Source organism: Thalassophryne amazonica, chromosome 8 (genome assembly GCF_902500255.1).
Source record: "Thalassophryne amazonica chromosome 8, fThaAma1.1, whole genome shotgun sequence".
In the NCBI taxonomy this organism is placed as follows: Eukaryota; Metazoa; Chordata; class Actinopteri; order Batrachoidiformes; family Batrachoididae; genus Thalassophryne; species Thalassophryne amazonica.
This window is the reverse complement of record NC_047110.1, coordinates 116,570,672-116,588,658: the sequence shown is the minus strand read 5'-3', so window position 1 is coordinate 116,588,658 and position 17,987 is coordinate 116,570,672. Positions and strand designations below refer to the sequence as shown.

At 39.2% G+C, this 17,987-nt stretch overlaps 1 protein-coding gene across 3 annotated transcripts in view; it reads right to left on the bottom strand.

The window, feature by feature from the left end:
• Positions 1-3,641: 3,641 nt before the first annotated feature.
• Positions 3,642-17,987, bottom strand: part of LOC117516385 (GRAM domain-containing protein 4-like) — a 99,569-nt gene continuing 85,223 nt past the window's right edge. For all 3 annotated transcript variants that reach the window (XM_034177360.1, XM_034177362.1, XM_034177361.1), the window contains 4 exons: positions 5,173-5,266; positions 5,007-5,097; positions 4,860-4,928; positions 3,642-4,778 (listed from right to left, as the gene is read on the bottom strand). In XM_034177360.1, coding sequence (XP_034033251.1) covers positions 4,677-4,778; positions 4,860-4,928; positions 5,007-5,097; positions 5,173-5,266 — 356 coding nt within the window. In that variant the 3' untranslated portion in view covers positions 3,642-4,676. The remainder of the gene's footprint in view (positions 4,779-4,859; positions 4,929-5,006; positions 5,098-5,172; positions 5,267-17,987) is intronic.

Below are 17,987 nucleotides of genomic sequence, written 5' to 3'. Positions count from 1 at the left end.
TCAAATGAATTAAAGCTCTGTCTGGGTTTTTGATTAATTAATAAGCTGGAATGGAAGATTGCTGCTAATCCTCCGCCTCGGCCCGTGCTACGAGCATTCTGACAGTTAGTGTGACTCAGGGGTGTTGACTCATTTAAACTAACATATTCATCCTGCTGTAACCAGGTTTCTGTAAGGCAGAATAAATCAATATGTTGATCAATTATTATATCATTTACCAACAGGGACTTAGAAGAGAGAGACCTAATGTTTAATAGACCACATTTAACTGTTTTAGTCTGTGGTGCAGTTGAAGGTGCTATATTATTTTTTCTTTTTGAATTTTTATGCTTAAATAGATTTTTGCTAGTTATTGGTAGTCTGGGAGCAGGCACCGTCTCTACGGGGATGGGGTAATGAGGGGATGGCAGGGGGAGGGAAGCTGCAGAGAGGTGTGTAAGACTACAACTCTGCTTCCTGGTCCCAACCCTGGATAGTCACGGTTTGGAGGATTTAAGAAAATTGGCCAGATTTCTAGAAATGAGAGCTGCTCCATCCAAAGTGGGATGGATGCCGTCTCTCCTAACAAGACCAGGTTTTCCCCAGAAGCTTTGCCAATTATCTATGAAGCCCACCTTATTTTTTGGACACCACTCAGACAGCCAGCAATTCAAGGAGAACATGCGGCTAAACATGTCACTCCCGGTCTGATTGGGGAGGGGCCCAGAGAAAACTACAAAACTAGTACACACTGTTCTTTAAGTAGCACAGTGAATTGTGAGACAACGGTCAAACTATTGAAGTTAGTGGACCCTACTTCAATGTGCACAGCTTTTGGATTTGAAAGTGAGTTTAAAAGCATATTATACGTATGTGCTATCAAGCAGGTTGCAACATTGTGCAGGTCCTGCAGAACTTTCCACACATGGACACAGAACTTAAGCACCAGGACACAGAGTGGGCAGAGCCTGAGAGTGCACGTTATGATGATCCCGTGCAGAGCATCTTGTCAGAATTTGACAGGTGCTTCACTGACTTTGCATCCAAAGAGCCTGTTGTCAGTTTTCTGTTTTCCATTTGGGGAAAATATAGATGTGGACTGTATATCATCCAAAGTGGCGTCACTCTTCATCTTGGATCCTCACACTGAAAAATGACACTGAGCTCAAATCCTGACATGAACGTCCAAATCTGAACTCTAATGCAGACAGTGTGTCTGAGTGCCTGATTACAGCTGCACTCAGCTCCTACTGTCCGGACTATGAGAGACCAGCTTCCTCCTCTCAGGGCCAGAAGTCCCACTAAGGTAGGGAACAACTTTTCCAACTTAAGGCCAGTCCTAACCCTAACCCTACTTGTGCTTATTCTTTTCCACCATGCACATTTACTTCAATGATGCATTATTATTGTTAAAACCTGCCAGAAAATTGTGTTATTGGTGCACAACATATTGTGGCTACGCTGTGGCGTTCCATACGGCTCGGTATATCTCGATACACTGTTGACTTTAAAAGTAGATCTCGGTTCAAAGAAGGTTGGGCACCCCTGATTTACAGCAATAGGACACCTGTCTCGCCTCCTTCCATTTACTCCGCCTCTGTGACTGGCTGCACTGCCGTCACAGCCTTTTATACTGGCACTTAGTGCCCCTGCAGGTAACGCTGGTTACTGCAGTATCAAAATCTTCCAGAATACCACAATCATCAGGCATGTCCAACTGGGAAGAGGCCCAGGGAAGATCCAGAAGAGTTACAGGACTTGACAAGAAAAGGAAGTGTGGGATGAGCTGCTTGGTCTGCTGCCATGGCAACCCACAAAAGTAGCAGAAAATTAAACATTCAGATTACAGCTTAAGAAAAAAAACATTTAAAATGATCAGGTATGCAAGAGGAGATCATTTTTATTCTTAAATGGCTTCACATTAATAAAATAAAAAAAAAACGTTCAAGTGTAATATAAAACTTTAAAAACCACCCCAAAAACACCGCTGTGCTCCGGAACAGGAAGTGATACAATACCGCAGTGAGAGCCAACCACCAGTAGAGGCAAAGAACACAGGAATGCATGTAACATCAACCATGCAAGGGCACTCCCAGTAATCCTAAAATGATTTTCCAGTCTATCAAGTAGAATATGATGATCCACTGTATCAAATGCAGCACTGAGATATAACAGCACCAGAACCGTAGTGGTGTCCGAATCCATTGTAAGCAGAAGATCATTCACCACTTTAGTGAGTCTCTGTGGAATGATATTTTCTAAAAGCAGACTGCAGTGGCTCAAAGAGATTATTCTCAGTAAGATAGTCCACGAGCTGCCGTGACGCCACTTTTTCCAGAATATTAGAGAAAAATGATAGATTTGATATCGGATGATAGTTTTTCAATACACTAGGGTCAAGATTAGGTTTCTTAAGTAATGGTTTAATCACTGCAGATTTGAAACATTTAGGAACAGATCCAGAAGTTAAAGAAAGATTAATCATTTCCAGCACAGTTGGTCCATGAGTGGGCCACAGGTCCTTAAACAGTTTTGTTGGTATAGGATCAAATAAACAGGTTTGTGCTTTTTGTTGACGTTACGAGTTTTGTCAGCATGCTGAGTGAGATACTATCAAATTCTATAAATCTAGGTAATACCTCAGTAGTGGCGCCCACCTCAATAGCAGGGTGTAGTGGCTGGGTTAAGGCATGCTGGGATATGTTTAACCTGATGTCTTCTATTTTCTTCTCAAAGTAATCTAAGAAAGAAGACCCAGCCATGACCCATCTTCAATGCTCTTACTGAGGGAAGGAGGTTGTTTGCCAAAATCTCGCAATACATGACCCCATCCATCCTCCCTTCAATACGGTGCAGTCGTCCTGTCCCCTTTGCAGAAGAGCACCCCCAGAGTATTGATGTTTCCACCCCCATGCTTCACAGTTGGGATGGTTTTCTTGGGGTTGTTCTCATCCTCTAAACATGGTAAGTGGAGTTGATTCCAAAAAGCTCTATTCTGGTCTCATCTGACCACATGACCTTCTCCCATGCCTCCTCTGGATCATCCTGATGGTCACTGGTGAACTTCAAACAGGCCTGGACATGTGCTGGCTTGAGCAGGGGGACCTTGCTGCCCTGCAGGATTTTAAACCATGACAGCATCATGTGTTACTAATGTAATCTTTGTGACTGTGGTCCCAGCTCTCTTCAGGTCATTGACCAGGTCCTCCTGTGTAGTTCTGAGCTTTCTCAGAATCATCCTTACCCCACAAAGTGAGATCTTGCATGGAATCCCAGGCCAAGGGAGATTGACAGTCATCTTGTGTTTCTTCCACTTTTTGTCTTCTACCAAGCTGCTTGCCTGTTGTCCTGTAGTCCATCCCAGCCTTGTGCAGGTCTACAGTTTTGTCCCTGGTGTCCTTAGACAGCTCTTTGGTCTTGGCTATGGTGGACAGGTTGGACTGTGATTGAGTGTGTGAACAGGTGTCTTTTATACAGGTAACAAGTTCAAACAGGTGCAATTAATACAGGTAAAGAGTGCAGAATAAGAGGGCTTCTTAAAGAAAAATTAACAGGTCTGTGAGAGACAGAATTCTTGCTGATTGGTAGGTGTTCAAATACTTATTTCATGCAATAAAATGCAAATTAATTATTTAAAAAATCAAACAATGTAATTTTTCTGATTTTTTTTTTTTAGATTCTCTCACAGTTGAAGTGAACCTATGATAAAAATGACAGACCTCTACATTCTTTGTAGGTGGGAAAACCTGCAAAACTGGCAGGGGGTTAAATACTTATTTGCCTCATTGTACCGACTCGACGTCTCACATTTGCCCCGTCTTTTCTTCTGCACTGGGAACCAAAAAAACAAAACAAAAAAAAACCCCTGCACTTTTCACGACTGTTTCTGTGGTTTCAGCCAAAAACAAAACAGAACATTTTTCCGTTAGCAGTGACAGTGTTTGTGGGGACAGAGTAACCCCCGGGCGAAGTGTCGGCACAAACCATTCGGAGGACGGGGGTTTCAGCGAAAACCATTTTAAACAGCAGGTCCGCTTGGTGTTGGTGAGTATGCTTTTTAAGTTTACCGAGCTTGTGCTGAAACACTCCACCCGGGGATTCTCTGCCGTGTCTGTACCGGCTGTCCATTTGAAATGAGACTGTGCGGCCCCATAGAGCAGTGCCCTGTGGAACGGGCTGTTACTGAGAGTGTTCAAAAGCCGGGTCACCGTTTTCATCCTTTTTGCTCAAACCAGCCACATTTGAATTTAATCCTGATGAACTTTAAATCGTCTCTCTGCAGCAGAACAACAACATTTCATCCATTTTTTGTAGCTTCAACATGACACAGTAACGAAGTCTCAGATTAGCTGCTGTGTGGACACACGGCGGCACGTTATGTCCACTGTGGCGGCTCATCGGAGACGCGTGTTGATGTGTTGTGTTGATGTTCTAATTTGCAGATTGCGTGCCAGTGTCAAGGTGCGTTAGGGTGGGACCCATGAGACGCCACGATGATCCAGTGGGCAGGACCTGATTAGAAATCAATAAGGTCTATTAATGCATTCATAATGACATCACAGCAGTGACTGTGTGAATCAGCCAATCAGATGTCAGCACTGATGTGAGGTCACTGAAAGTCTTCAGGGTGAACACAGAACAGGAAGCTGGCGTGATGATGTCATCACTGAGTCATGACCCCGGCTGTCTGGAGGACACTAGGTCTCTGCAGCCGTCACCGTGGCAACAGTCTTGGTGTACTGAGTGAAGATGATGTCGAAGGCCTCGTCTCTGTGGACCATGGCGCCGAAAACTAAAGGCTGGGACACAGAATGTCGTCAGTTGAACAAAGAAATGGTTTGACCCCACCCCCTCTGCAGGCTCCTCCCACTCAGCCTTACCTTCGGGGTGGATGGGGTCTGGATGGAGATGCCCATCCCAGAGCCGGGCAGCATGGACAGAGCTTTATACTGCGAGAGACCAAGTCAGAATGAGGAGGAGTCGGACTCCGGCACACGTCGTGTCTGTGGACGGTGTGATGCTTGTACCTTCTGAATGTTTGTGATGTCCACCAGCTTGATGACTTTGGTCCTCCTGGACGAGTTGGACCTGGAGCTGGAGCTTTCAAAACACAAGTAACTGCAGAGGACAAAAGAGTGTGAGTCCAGTCTGCCCAAGTCCAGAACCAGTTCCACCAATCAGGCGCAGACTCACTTCTCAGTGACGTAGAGAACGCCATAACGGATGTACTCTTTGGGCGACTTCCGTCCTCTGTCGATCAGGTAGCAACGCCAGCCGCCCTCCGAGCCTCAGAAAACACACACACACAAATTCATATAAACACACACACACACACACACACAACCACAAACACAGACAAATTCATATAATCACACACCCACAACCACATAAACACACACACACACACAAACAACCACAAACACACACAAATTCATATAATCACACACCCACAACCACATAAACACACACACACACACAAACAACCACAAACACACACAAATTCATATAATCACACACCCACAACCACATAAACACACACACACAAACAACCACAAACACACACAAATTCATATAATCACACACAACCACATAAACACACACACACAACCACAAACACACACAAATTCATATAATCACACACAACCACATAAACACACACACACAAACAACCACAAACACACACAAATTCATATAATCACCCCACAACCACATAAACACACACACACACACAACCACAAACACACACAAATTCATATAATCACACACCCACAACCACATAAACACACACACAACCACATAAACACACACACAAATTCATATAAACACACACACAACCACATAAACACACACACAAATTCATATAAACACACACACAATCACATAAACACACACACACACACACAACCACAAACACACACAAATTCATATAATCACACAACCACAAACACACACAAATTCATATAATCACACACCTACAACCACATAAACACACACACAAATTCATATAAACACACACACAAATTCATATAAACACACACACAACCACAAACACACACAAATTCATATAAACACACACACAAATTCATATAAACACACACACACAACCACATAAACACACACACACACAACCACATAAACACACACACACACAACCACATAAACACACAAATTCATATAATCACACACAACCACATAAACACACACACACACACACACACACAACCACAAAAACACACAAATTCATATAATCACACACAACCACATAAACACACACACACACACAACCACAAAAACACACAAATTCATATAATCACACACAACCACATAAACACACACACAACCACAAAAACACACAAATTCATATAATCACACACAACCACATAAACACACACACACAAATTCATATAAACACACACAAACCACATAAACACACACACAAATTCATATAAACACACACCCACAACCACATAAACACACACAACCACAAACACACACACAATTCATATAATCACACACAACCACATAAACACACACACAAATTCATATAAACACACACAACCACATAAACACACACACAAATTCATATAAACACACACACAACCACATAAACACACACACACACATACAACCACAAACACAAATTCATATAAACACACACAACCACATAAACACACACACAAATTCATATAAACACACACAACCACATAAACACACACAAATTCATATAAACACACACAACCACATAAACACACACACAAATTCATATAAACACACACACACACACAAATTCATATAAACACACACACACACACACACACAAATTCATATAAACACACACACACACACACACACAAATTCATATAAACACACACACACAACCACATAAACACACACACACACACACACACAACCACAAAAACACAGAAATCCATATAATCACACACAACCACATAAACACACACACACAAATTCATATAAACACACAAACACACACAATCACACAAACACACACAATCACACATTCATATAAACACACACAACCACAAACACACACACATTCATATAAACACACACACAACCACATAAACACACACACAAAATTCATATAAACACACACAAACACAATCACATAAACACACACATTCATATAAACACACACACACAACCACATAAACACACACAATCACATAAACACACACAACCACACATTCATATAAACACACACACAATCACACATTCATATAAACACACATAAACACACACACAATCACAAACACACACAATCACATAAACACACACATTCATATAAACACACACACAATCACACATTCATATAAGCACACATACACGCACACACACACACATAAACACACAATCACACATTCATATAAACACACACAATCACACATACAATCACACACACAATCACAAACACACACAATCACACATTCATACAAACACACACACATTCATACAAACACACACAATCACACATTCATATAAACACACATTCATATAAACACACACACACAATCATATAAACACACACACAATCACACATTCATATAAACACACACAATCACATAAACACACACACAATCACAAACACACACACATTTATATAAACATGCACACAATCACAAACACACATACAATCACAAACACATTTATATAAACACGCACACAATCACAAACACACACACAATCACATAAACACGCACACAATCACAAACACGCACACAATCACAAAAATATAAACAACACATTCATATAAACACGCACACAATCACACACACAATCACATAAACACACATTCACAAACACACACAATCACATTCATATAAACACACACACAATCACAAACACACACATTCATATAAACATGCACATTCATATAAACACACACACAATCACATAAACACACGCACAATCATATAAACACACGCACAATCACACAAACACACACAATCACACATACACACAACACAATCACACATTCATATAAACACAACACAATCACACATTCATATAACACACACATTCATATAAACACACACACAATCACATAAACACACAATCACATAAACACACACATAATCACACACACATAATCACAAACACACACATTTATATAAACACACACAATCACAAACACACATTTATATAAACACGCACACAATCACATAAACACACACATTCACATAAACACAATCACAAACACACACACAATCACATAAACACACATATTCACAAACACACATTTATATAAACACACACACAATCACAAACACACACACAATCACACAAACACATACATTCACATAAACACAATCACAAACACACACAATCACATAAACACACATATTCACAAACACACATTTATATAAACACACACACAATCACACAAACACACACACAATCACAAACACACACACAACTACAAGTAAGCCTGCAGTCTGAGAGCGAAGCGCTCTATTGGGGTGATATGGTACTATGAGGTCCCTAAGATAAGATGGGACCTGATTATTCAAAACCTTATAAGTAAGAAGAAGAATTTTAAATTCTATTCTAGAATTAACAGGAAGCCAATGAAGAGAGGCCAATATGGGTGAGATATGCTCTCTCCTTCTAGTCCCTGTCAGTACTCTAGCTGCAGCATTTTGAATTAACTGAAGGCTTTTCAGGGAACTTTAGGACAACCTGATAATAATGAATTACAATAGTCCAGCCTAGAGGAAATAAATGCATGAATTAGTTTTTCAGCATCACTCTGAGACAAGACCTTTCTAATTTTAGAGATATTGCGCAAATGCAAAAAAGCAGTCCTACATATTTGTTTAATATGCGCTTTGAATGACATATCCTGATCAAAAATGACTCCAAGATTTCTCACAGTATTACTAGAGGTCAGGGTAATGCCATCCAGAGTAAGGATCTGGTTAGACACCATGTTTCTAAGATTTTCATTTAGCCTTTTTCCAGGCTAAATGAAGATCTTCTAAATTAGTGAGACGCCATTTCCTCTCCATTTATGGGTTATCTGCTTTAAGCTGCGAGTTTGTGGCCAGGAATGGGGGAATGGTAGGAATGGGGTCTAATAGACATGTTGATGGTTTGGATGAAGTAACTAATGAAAATAACTCAGACAGAACAATCGGAGAGAAAGAGTCTAACCAAATACCAGCATCACTGAAAGCAGCCAAAGATAACGATACGTCTTTGGGATGGTTATGAGTAATTTTTTCTCTAATAGTTAAAATTTTATTAGCAAAGAAAGTCATGAAGTCATTACTAGTTAAAGTTAAAGGAATACTCGGCTCAATAGAGCTCTGACTCTTTGTCAGCCTGGCTACAGTGCTGAAAAGAAACCTGGGGTTGTTCTTATTTTCTTCAATTAGTGATGAGTAGTAAGATGTCCTAGCTTTACGGAGGGCTTTTTTATAGAGCAACAGACTCTTTTTCCAGGCTAAGTGAAGATCTTCTAAATTAGTGAGACGCCATTTCCTCTCCAACTTACGGGTTATCTGCTTTAAGCTGCGAGTTTGTGAGTTATACCACGGAGTCAGGCACTTCTGATTTAAAGCTCTCTTTTTCAGAGGAGCTACAGCATCCAAAGTTGTCTTCAATGAGGATGTAAAACTATTGACGAGATACTCTATCTCACTTACAGAGTTTAGGTAGCTACTCTGCACTGTGTTGGTATATGGCATTAGAGAACATAAAGAAGGAATCATATCCTTAAGAGTGTCCAAAATATCAACGTAAACTTGTGCATTTATTGATGATGTAATGACAGCCATCTCCCCAGTGCCTTTACCTGACATGCAGCCCCATATCATCAATGACTGTGGAAATTTACATGTTCTCTTCAGGCAGTCATCTTTATAAATCTCATTGGAACGGCACCAAACAAAAGTTCCAGCATCATCACCTTGCCCAATGCAGATTCGAGATTCAACACTGAATATGACTTTCATCCAGTCATCCACAGTCCACTATTGCTTTTCCTTAGCCCATTGTAACCTTGTTTTTTTCTGTTTAGGTGTTAATGATGGCTTTCGTTTAGCTTTTCTGTATGTATATCCCATTTCCTTTAGGCGGTTTCTTACAGTTCGGTCACAGACGTTGACTCCAGTTTCCTCCCATTCGTTCCTCATTTGTTTTGTTGTGCATTTTCAATTTTTGAGACATATTGCTTTAAGTTTTCTGTCTTGACACTTTGATGTCTTCCTTGGTCTACCAGTATGTTTGCCTTTAACAACCTTCCCATGTTGTTTGTATTTGGTCCAGAGTTTAGACACAGCCGACTGTGAACAACCAACGTCTTTTGCAACATTGCGTGATGATTTACTCTCTTTTAAGAGTTTGATAATCCTCTCCTTTGTTTCAATTGACATCTCTCGTGTTGGAGCCATGATTCATGTCAGTCCACTTGGTGCAACAGCTCTCCAAGGTGTGATCACTCCTTTTTAGATGCAGACTAACGAGCAGATCTGATTTGATGCAGGTGTTAGTTTTGGGGATGAAAATTTACAAGGTGATTCCATAATTTTTTCCTCAGAATTGAGTGAGTCCATATTTTTTCCCTCTGCTTGGTCTAAAAAAGTAACCGTTACTGACTGCCACAATTTTTTTTTTCCTGATTTCTTATAGTGTTTCTTAAAGCCAGGAAGTTGCCATTTGAAATGACTTTAGTTTTGTGTCATGTCTGTGATCTGCTTTTTTTCTACAAAATTAAACAACTGAATGAACATCCTCTGAGGCCGGTGATTCCATAATTTTTGCCAGGGGTTGTACAAGCTGTACAGTGGCTGAGAGGAAAGTGCTCCAGGGGGTCATCAATACTGCCCAAAGGATTGTCGGCTGCCCTCTCACCACACTGGAAGAGCTCCACAGTGACCGTTGTGTCAAAAAAGCCAAGAACATTACCAAGGACACACACCATCCAGGTAACTCCATGTTTTAACTGTTACCATCAGGAAGAAAGTACAGGTCACTGAATGTAAGGACAAATAGACTCAAACACAGCTTTTATCCATCTGCAATAACTATCCTCAGTGCTATTAGAGGATAATAACAGTGTCACCGTGCCAACTATGTATGTGGAGGTGTGTGTGGTGTGTGTGTATGTATGTATGTATTATGTGTGTGTGTATGTATGTGTTAGGTGTGTGTGTGTATGTATGTGTTATGTGTGTGTGTGTGTATGTATGTGTTATGTGTGTGTGTGTGTATGCATGTGTTATGTGTGTGTGTGTATGTATGTATGTATTGTGTGTGTGTATGTATGTGTGTGTGTGTGTGTGTATGTGTGTGTGTGTGTGTATGTATGTATTGTGTGTGTGTATGTATGTATGTATTGTGTGTGTGTATGTATGTATGTATTGTGTGTGTGTATGTATGTATGTATTGTGTGTGTGTATGTATGTATGTATTGTGTGTGTGTATGTATGTGTGTGTGTGTGTGTGTATGTGTGTATGTGTGTATGTATGTATTGTGTGTGTGTATGTATGTATGTATTGTGTGTGTGTATGTATGTATGTATTGTGTGTGTGTATGTATGTATGTATTGTGTGTGTGTATGTATGTGTGTGTGTGTGTGTATGTGTGTATGTGTGTATGTATGTATTGTGTGTGTGTATGTATGTATGTATTGTGTGTGTATGTATGTATGTATTGTGTGTGTGTATGTATGTATGTATTGTGTGTGTGTATGTATGTGTGTATGTGTGTATGTGTGTATGTATGTATTGTGTGTGTGTATGTGTGTGTGTGTGTATGTGTGTATGTAGGTATTGTGTGTGTGTGTGTATGTGTGTATGTATGTATGTATTGTGTGTGTGTATGTATGTGTGTGTGTGTGTGTGTATGTGTGTATGTGTGTATGTATGTATTGTGTGTGTGTATGTATGTATGTATTGTGTGTGTGTGTGTGTATGTATGTATTGTGTGTGTGTATGTATGTATGTATTTATTGTGTGTGTGTGTGTGTATGTATGTATGTATTTATTGTGTGTGTGTGTGTGTGTATGTATGTGTGTGTGGGTTGGTAAGGTTAGTCCTTACTGGCGTAAAGTGCCTTGATTTGACTTTCTTGTGATCTGGTACTATATAAATATAATTATAAGTGAATAGTATATTGATGTGTATGTCTGTGTGTCGACATGTAGTGTGACTTGTATTTATGTAAATATGACTGATTAGAATTGTTGGACTTGTACTAGCAGGGGTGGGCGCTAATAAGCTTTGCTTCAGCCCACACCCTTTCGGACTCACTAGTTTTGTCTGTGTTTGTTGTGGAATTGTTCATTTTTTTCTATTTGAATATTTTGTGTGCCGAATAAAAAACATTGTCACTTTGTCACTTGTATGTATGTATTATGTATGTATGTGTGTGTGTATGTATGTATTATGTATGTATGTGTGTGTGTATATATGTATTATGTATGTATGTGTGTGTGTATGTATGTATTATGTATGTGTGTGTGTGTGTGTATGTATGTATTATGTATGTGTGTGTGTGTGTGTATGTATGTATTATGTATGTGTGTGTGTGTGTATGTATGTATTATGTATGTGTGTGTGTGTGTGTGTGTATGTATGTATTATGTGTATGTATGTATGTATTATGTATGTATGTATTATGTGTGTGTGTATGCATGTATGTATGTATTATGTATGTGTGTGTATGTATGTATTATGTATGTGTGTGTATGTATGTATTATATATGTGTGTGTGTATGTATGTATTATATATGTGTGTGTGTATGTATGTATTATGTGTGTGTGTGTGTATGTATGTATTATGTGTGTGTGTATGTATGTATTATGTGTGTGTGTATGTATTATGTGTGTGTATGTATGTATGTGTGTGTGTATGTATTATGTGTGTGTATGTATGTATGTGTATGTATGTATGTATTATGTATGTGTGTCTATGTATGCATGTCTATGTATGCATGTATGTACGTGTGTGTGTGTGTGTGTATGTATGTATGTGTGTCTATGTATGCATGTATGTACGTGTGTGTGTGTATGTATGTATTATGTATGTATGTGTATGTATGTATGTATTATGTATGTATGTGTATGTATGTATGTATTATGTATGTGTGTCTATGTATGCATGTATGTACGTGTGTGTGTGTATGTATGTATTATGTATGTGTGTGTATGTATGTATGTATTATGTATGTATGTGTATGTATGTATGTATTATGTATGTGTGTCTATGTATGCATGTCTATGTATGCATGTATGTACGTGTGTGTGTGTATGTATGTATGTGTGTCTATGTATGCATGTATGTACGTGTGTGTGTGTGTGTGTGTATGTATGCATGTATGTATGTGTGTGTATGTATGCATGTATGTACGTGTGTCTATGCATGCATGTATGTACGTGTGTCTATGTATGCATGTATGTACGTGTGTCTATGTATGCATGTATGTACGTGTGTCTATGTATGCATGTATGTATGTGTGTCTATGTATGCATGTATGTACGTGTGTCTATGTATGCATGTATGTATGTGTGTCTATGTATGCATGTATGTACGTGTGTCTATGTATGCATGTATGTATGTGTGTCTATGTATGCATGTATGTATGTGTGTCTATGTATGCATGTATGTACGTGTGTGTGTGTATGTATGTATGTGTGTCTATGTATGCGTGTATGTATGTGTGTCTATGTATGCATGTATGTATGTGTGTCTATGTATGCATGTATGTACGTGTGTGTGTGTATGTATGTATGTACGTGTGTGTATGTATGTGTGTGTGTGTGTGTGTATGTATTATATGTATGTGTCTATGTATGCATGTCTATGTATGCATGTATGTACGTGTGTGTGTGTATGTATGTATGTGTGTCTATGTATGCATGTATGTACGTGTGTGTGTGTATGTATTTATGTATGTGTATGTATGTATGTATTATGTATGTGTGTCTATGTATGCATGTCTATGTATGCATGTATGTACGTGTGTGTGTGTATGTATGTATGTGTGTCTATGTATGCATGTATGTACGTGTGTGTGTGTGTGTATGTATGCATGTATGTATCTGTGTCTATGTATGCATGTATGTACGTGTGTCTATGTATGCATGTATGTATGTGTGTCTATGTATGCATGTATGTACGTGTGTCTATGTATGCATGTATGTATGTGTGTCTATGTATGCATGTATGTATGTGTGTCTATGTATGCATGTATGTATGTGTGTCTATGTATGCATGTATGTACGTGTGTCTATGTATGCATGTATGTATGTGTGTCTATGTATGCATGTATGTACGTGTGTCTATGTATGCATGTATGTATGTGTGTCTATGTATGCATGTATGTACGTGTGTGTGTGTATGTGTGTCTATGTATGCGTGTATGTATGTATGTGTGTCTATGTATGCATGTATGTATGTGTGTCTATGTATGCATGTATGTACGTGTGTGTGTGTATGTATGTATTATGTGTGTGTATGTATGTGTGTGTGTGTGTGTATGTATGTATTATGTATGTGTATGTATGTGTAGCAGGATGGATGACCTTAATGATGTTCAGCTGGTTGTGGCAGAGTGTTTGCATAAAAGAGAGAGTGTGTGTGCTCTTCTTTCTCTTTCTGGAGACTGACTGCAGGTGTTTGGACGTGTTCACTTCCATGTTCCCGTGAAGACAGGTAGGTGCCGGCCACAGCTGCAGGCTCGTTGAGGTGTAGTGGTGAGTGTTTAAGGAGGTGGTTTTGTTGTACAGAGACCTCTGTGTGGGCTGTCGGTGGTGGTGCGCTGCTGAGTTTGTGGTGCTCTTGACGCTCTGGGGTGGTGTCGAGTTACAGCTGTGACGGACGGTTCGGTATGTACAGCACAAAGTAAGCTCCTCTTTCAGATATTTGTGTTATATTTATTTGTTTAAAATATAGGATTTTGGACCAAGCTGTGGAAGGAGGCCCTGCTGCTTTGCTCTGGTGCTCTGCTGAAAGATTTCGTCATTGTCACTTTGTCACTTGTATGTATGTATTATGTATGTATGTGTGTGTGTATGTATGTATTATGTATGTATGTGTGTGTGTATATATGTATTATGTATGTGTGTGTGTGTGTATGTATGTATTATGTATGTGTGTGTGTGTGTGTATGTATGTATTATGTATGTGTGTGTGTGTGTGTATGTGTATGTATGTATTATGTGTATGTATGTATGTATTATGTGTTATGTATGTATTATGTATGTATGTATTATGTGTGTGTGTATGCATGTATGTATGTATTATGTATGTGTGTGTATGTATGTATTATGTATGTGTGTGTATGTATGTATTATATATGTGTGTGTGTATGTATGTATTATGTGTGTGTGTATGTATGTATTATGTGTGTGTGTATGTATGTATTATGTGTGTGTGTATGTATTATGTGTGTGTATGTATGTATGTGTATGTATGTATGTATTATGTATGTGTGTCTATGTATGCATGTCTATGTATGCATGTATGTACGTGTGTGTGTGTGTGTGTATGTATGTATGTGTGTCTATGTATGCATGTATGTACGTGTGTGTGTGTATGTATGTATTATGTATGTATGTGTATGTATGTATGTATTATGTATGTATGTGTATGTATGTATGTATTATGTATGTGTGTCTATGTATGCATGTATGTACGTGTGTGTGTGTATGTATGTATTATGTATGTGTGTGTATGTATGTATGTATTATGTATGTATGTGTATGTATGTATGTATTATGTATGTGTGTCTATGTATGCATGTCTATGTATGCATGTATGTACGTGTGTGTGTGTATGTATGTATGTGTGTCTATGTATGCATGTATGTACGTGTGTGTGTGTGTGTGTATGTATGCATGTATGTATGTGTGTGTATGTATGCATGTATGTATGTGTGTCTATGTATGCATGTATGTACGTGTGTCTATGTATGCATGTATGTACGTGTGTCTATGTATGCATGTATGTATGTGTGTCTATGTATGCATGTATGTACGTGTGTCTATGTATGCATGTATGTATGTGTGTCTATGTATGCATGTATGTACGTGTGTCTATGTATGCATGTATGTATGTGTGTCTATGTATGCATGTATGTATGTGTGTCTATGTATGCATGTATGTACGTGTGTGTGTGTATGTATGTATGTGTGTCTATGTATGCGTGTATGTATGTGTGTCTATGTATGCATGTATGTATGTGTGTCTATGTATGCATGTATGTACGTGTGTGTGTGTATGTATGTATGTACGTGTGTGTATGTATGTGTGTGTGTGTGTGTGTGTATGTATGTATTATGTATGTGTGTCTATGTATGCATGTCTATGTATGCATGTATGTACGTGTGTGTGTGTGTATGTATGTATGTGTGTCTATGTATGCATGTATGTACGTGTGTGTGTGTATGTATGTATTATGTATGTATGTGTATGTATGTATGTATTATGTATGTGTGTCTATGTATGCATGTCTATGTATGCATGTATGTACGTGTGTGTGTGTATGTATGTATGTGTGTCTATGTATGCATGTATGTACGTGTGTGTATGTATGTATGTGTGTCTATGTATGCATGTATGTACGTGTGTGTGTGTATGTATGTATTATGTATGTATGTGTATGTATGTATGTATTATGTATGTGTGTCTATGTATGCATGTCTATGTATGCATGTATGTACGTGTGTGTGTGTATGTATGTATGTGTGTCTATGTATGCATGTATGTACGTGTGTGTGTGTGTGTGTGTGTATGTATGCATGTATGTATGTGTGTCTATGTATGCATGTATGTACGTGTGTCTATGTATGCATGTATGTATGTGTGTCTATGTATGCATGTATGTACGTGTGTCTATGTATGCATGTATGTACGTGTGTCTATGTATGCATGTATGTATGTGTGTCTATGTATGCATGTATGTATGTGTGTCTATGTATGCATGTATGTATGTGTGTCTATGTATGCATGTATGTACGTGTGTCTATGTATGCATGTATGTATGTGTGTCTATGTATGCATGTATGTACGTGTGTCTATGTATGCATGTATGTATGTGTGTCTATGTATGCATGTATGTACGTGTGTGTGTGTATGTGTGTCTATGTATGCGTGTATGTATGTATGTGTGTCTATGTATGCATGTATGTATGTGTGTCTATGTATGCATGTATGTACGTGTGTGTGTATGTATGTATTATGTGTGTGTATGTATGTGTGTGTGTGTGTGTGTGTGTATGTATGTATTATGTATGTGTATGTATGTGTAGCAGGATGGATGACCTTAATGATGTTCAGCTGGTTGTGGCAGAGGAGTGTTTGCATAAAAGAGAGAGTGTGTGTGCTCTTCTTTCTCTTTCTGGAGACTGACTGCAGGTGTTTGGACGTGTTCACTTCCATGTTCCCGTGAAGACAGGTAGGTGCCGGCCACAGCTGCAGGCTCGTTGAGGTGTAGTGGTGAGTGTTTAAGGAGGTGGTTTTGTTGTACAGAGACCTCTGTGTGGGCTGTCGGTGGTGGTGCGCTGCTGAGTTTGTGGTGCTCTTGACGCTCTGGGGTGGTGTCGAGTTACAGCTGTGACGGACGGTTCGGTATGTACAGCACAAAGTAAGCTCCTCTTTCAGATATTTGTGTTATATTTATTTGTTTAAAATATAGGATTTTGGACCAAGCTGTGGAAGGAGGCCCTGCTGCTTTGCTCTGGTGCTCTGCTGAAAGATTTCGTCCCGTGGGACCAGTGGATGTGCCCTGTTTGCTGTGGCGGCTTTACGCTCAGTGTGGACATTTGGAAAACTCTGCCAGCTGCGCGTGCTGCCGGGCTGCGTGATGCAAGGGCGCCCTCATGTGGTCATAATTGGTGGTGTTTTAAATGAGTTTTTTATAAAATTGTCTTTTTAACTAGAACTTCAATTGTTAATAAATTATTTTTTTGTATCTGGGAACCATGTCTCTGTCTCAATTACAACGAACCTGTGTGTCTTAGGTTGAAGTTATTCAATTGT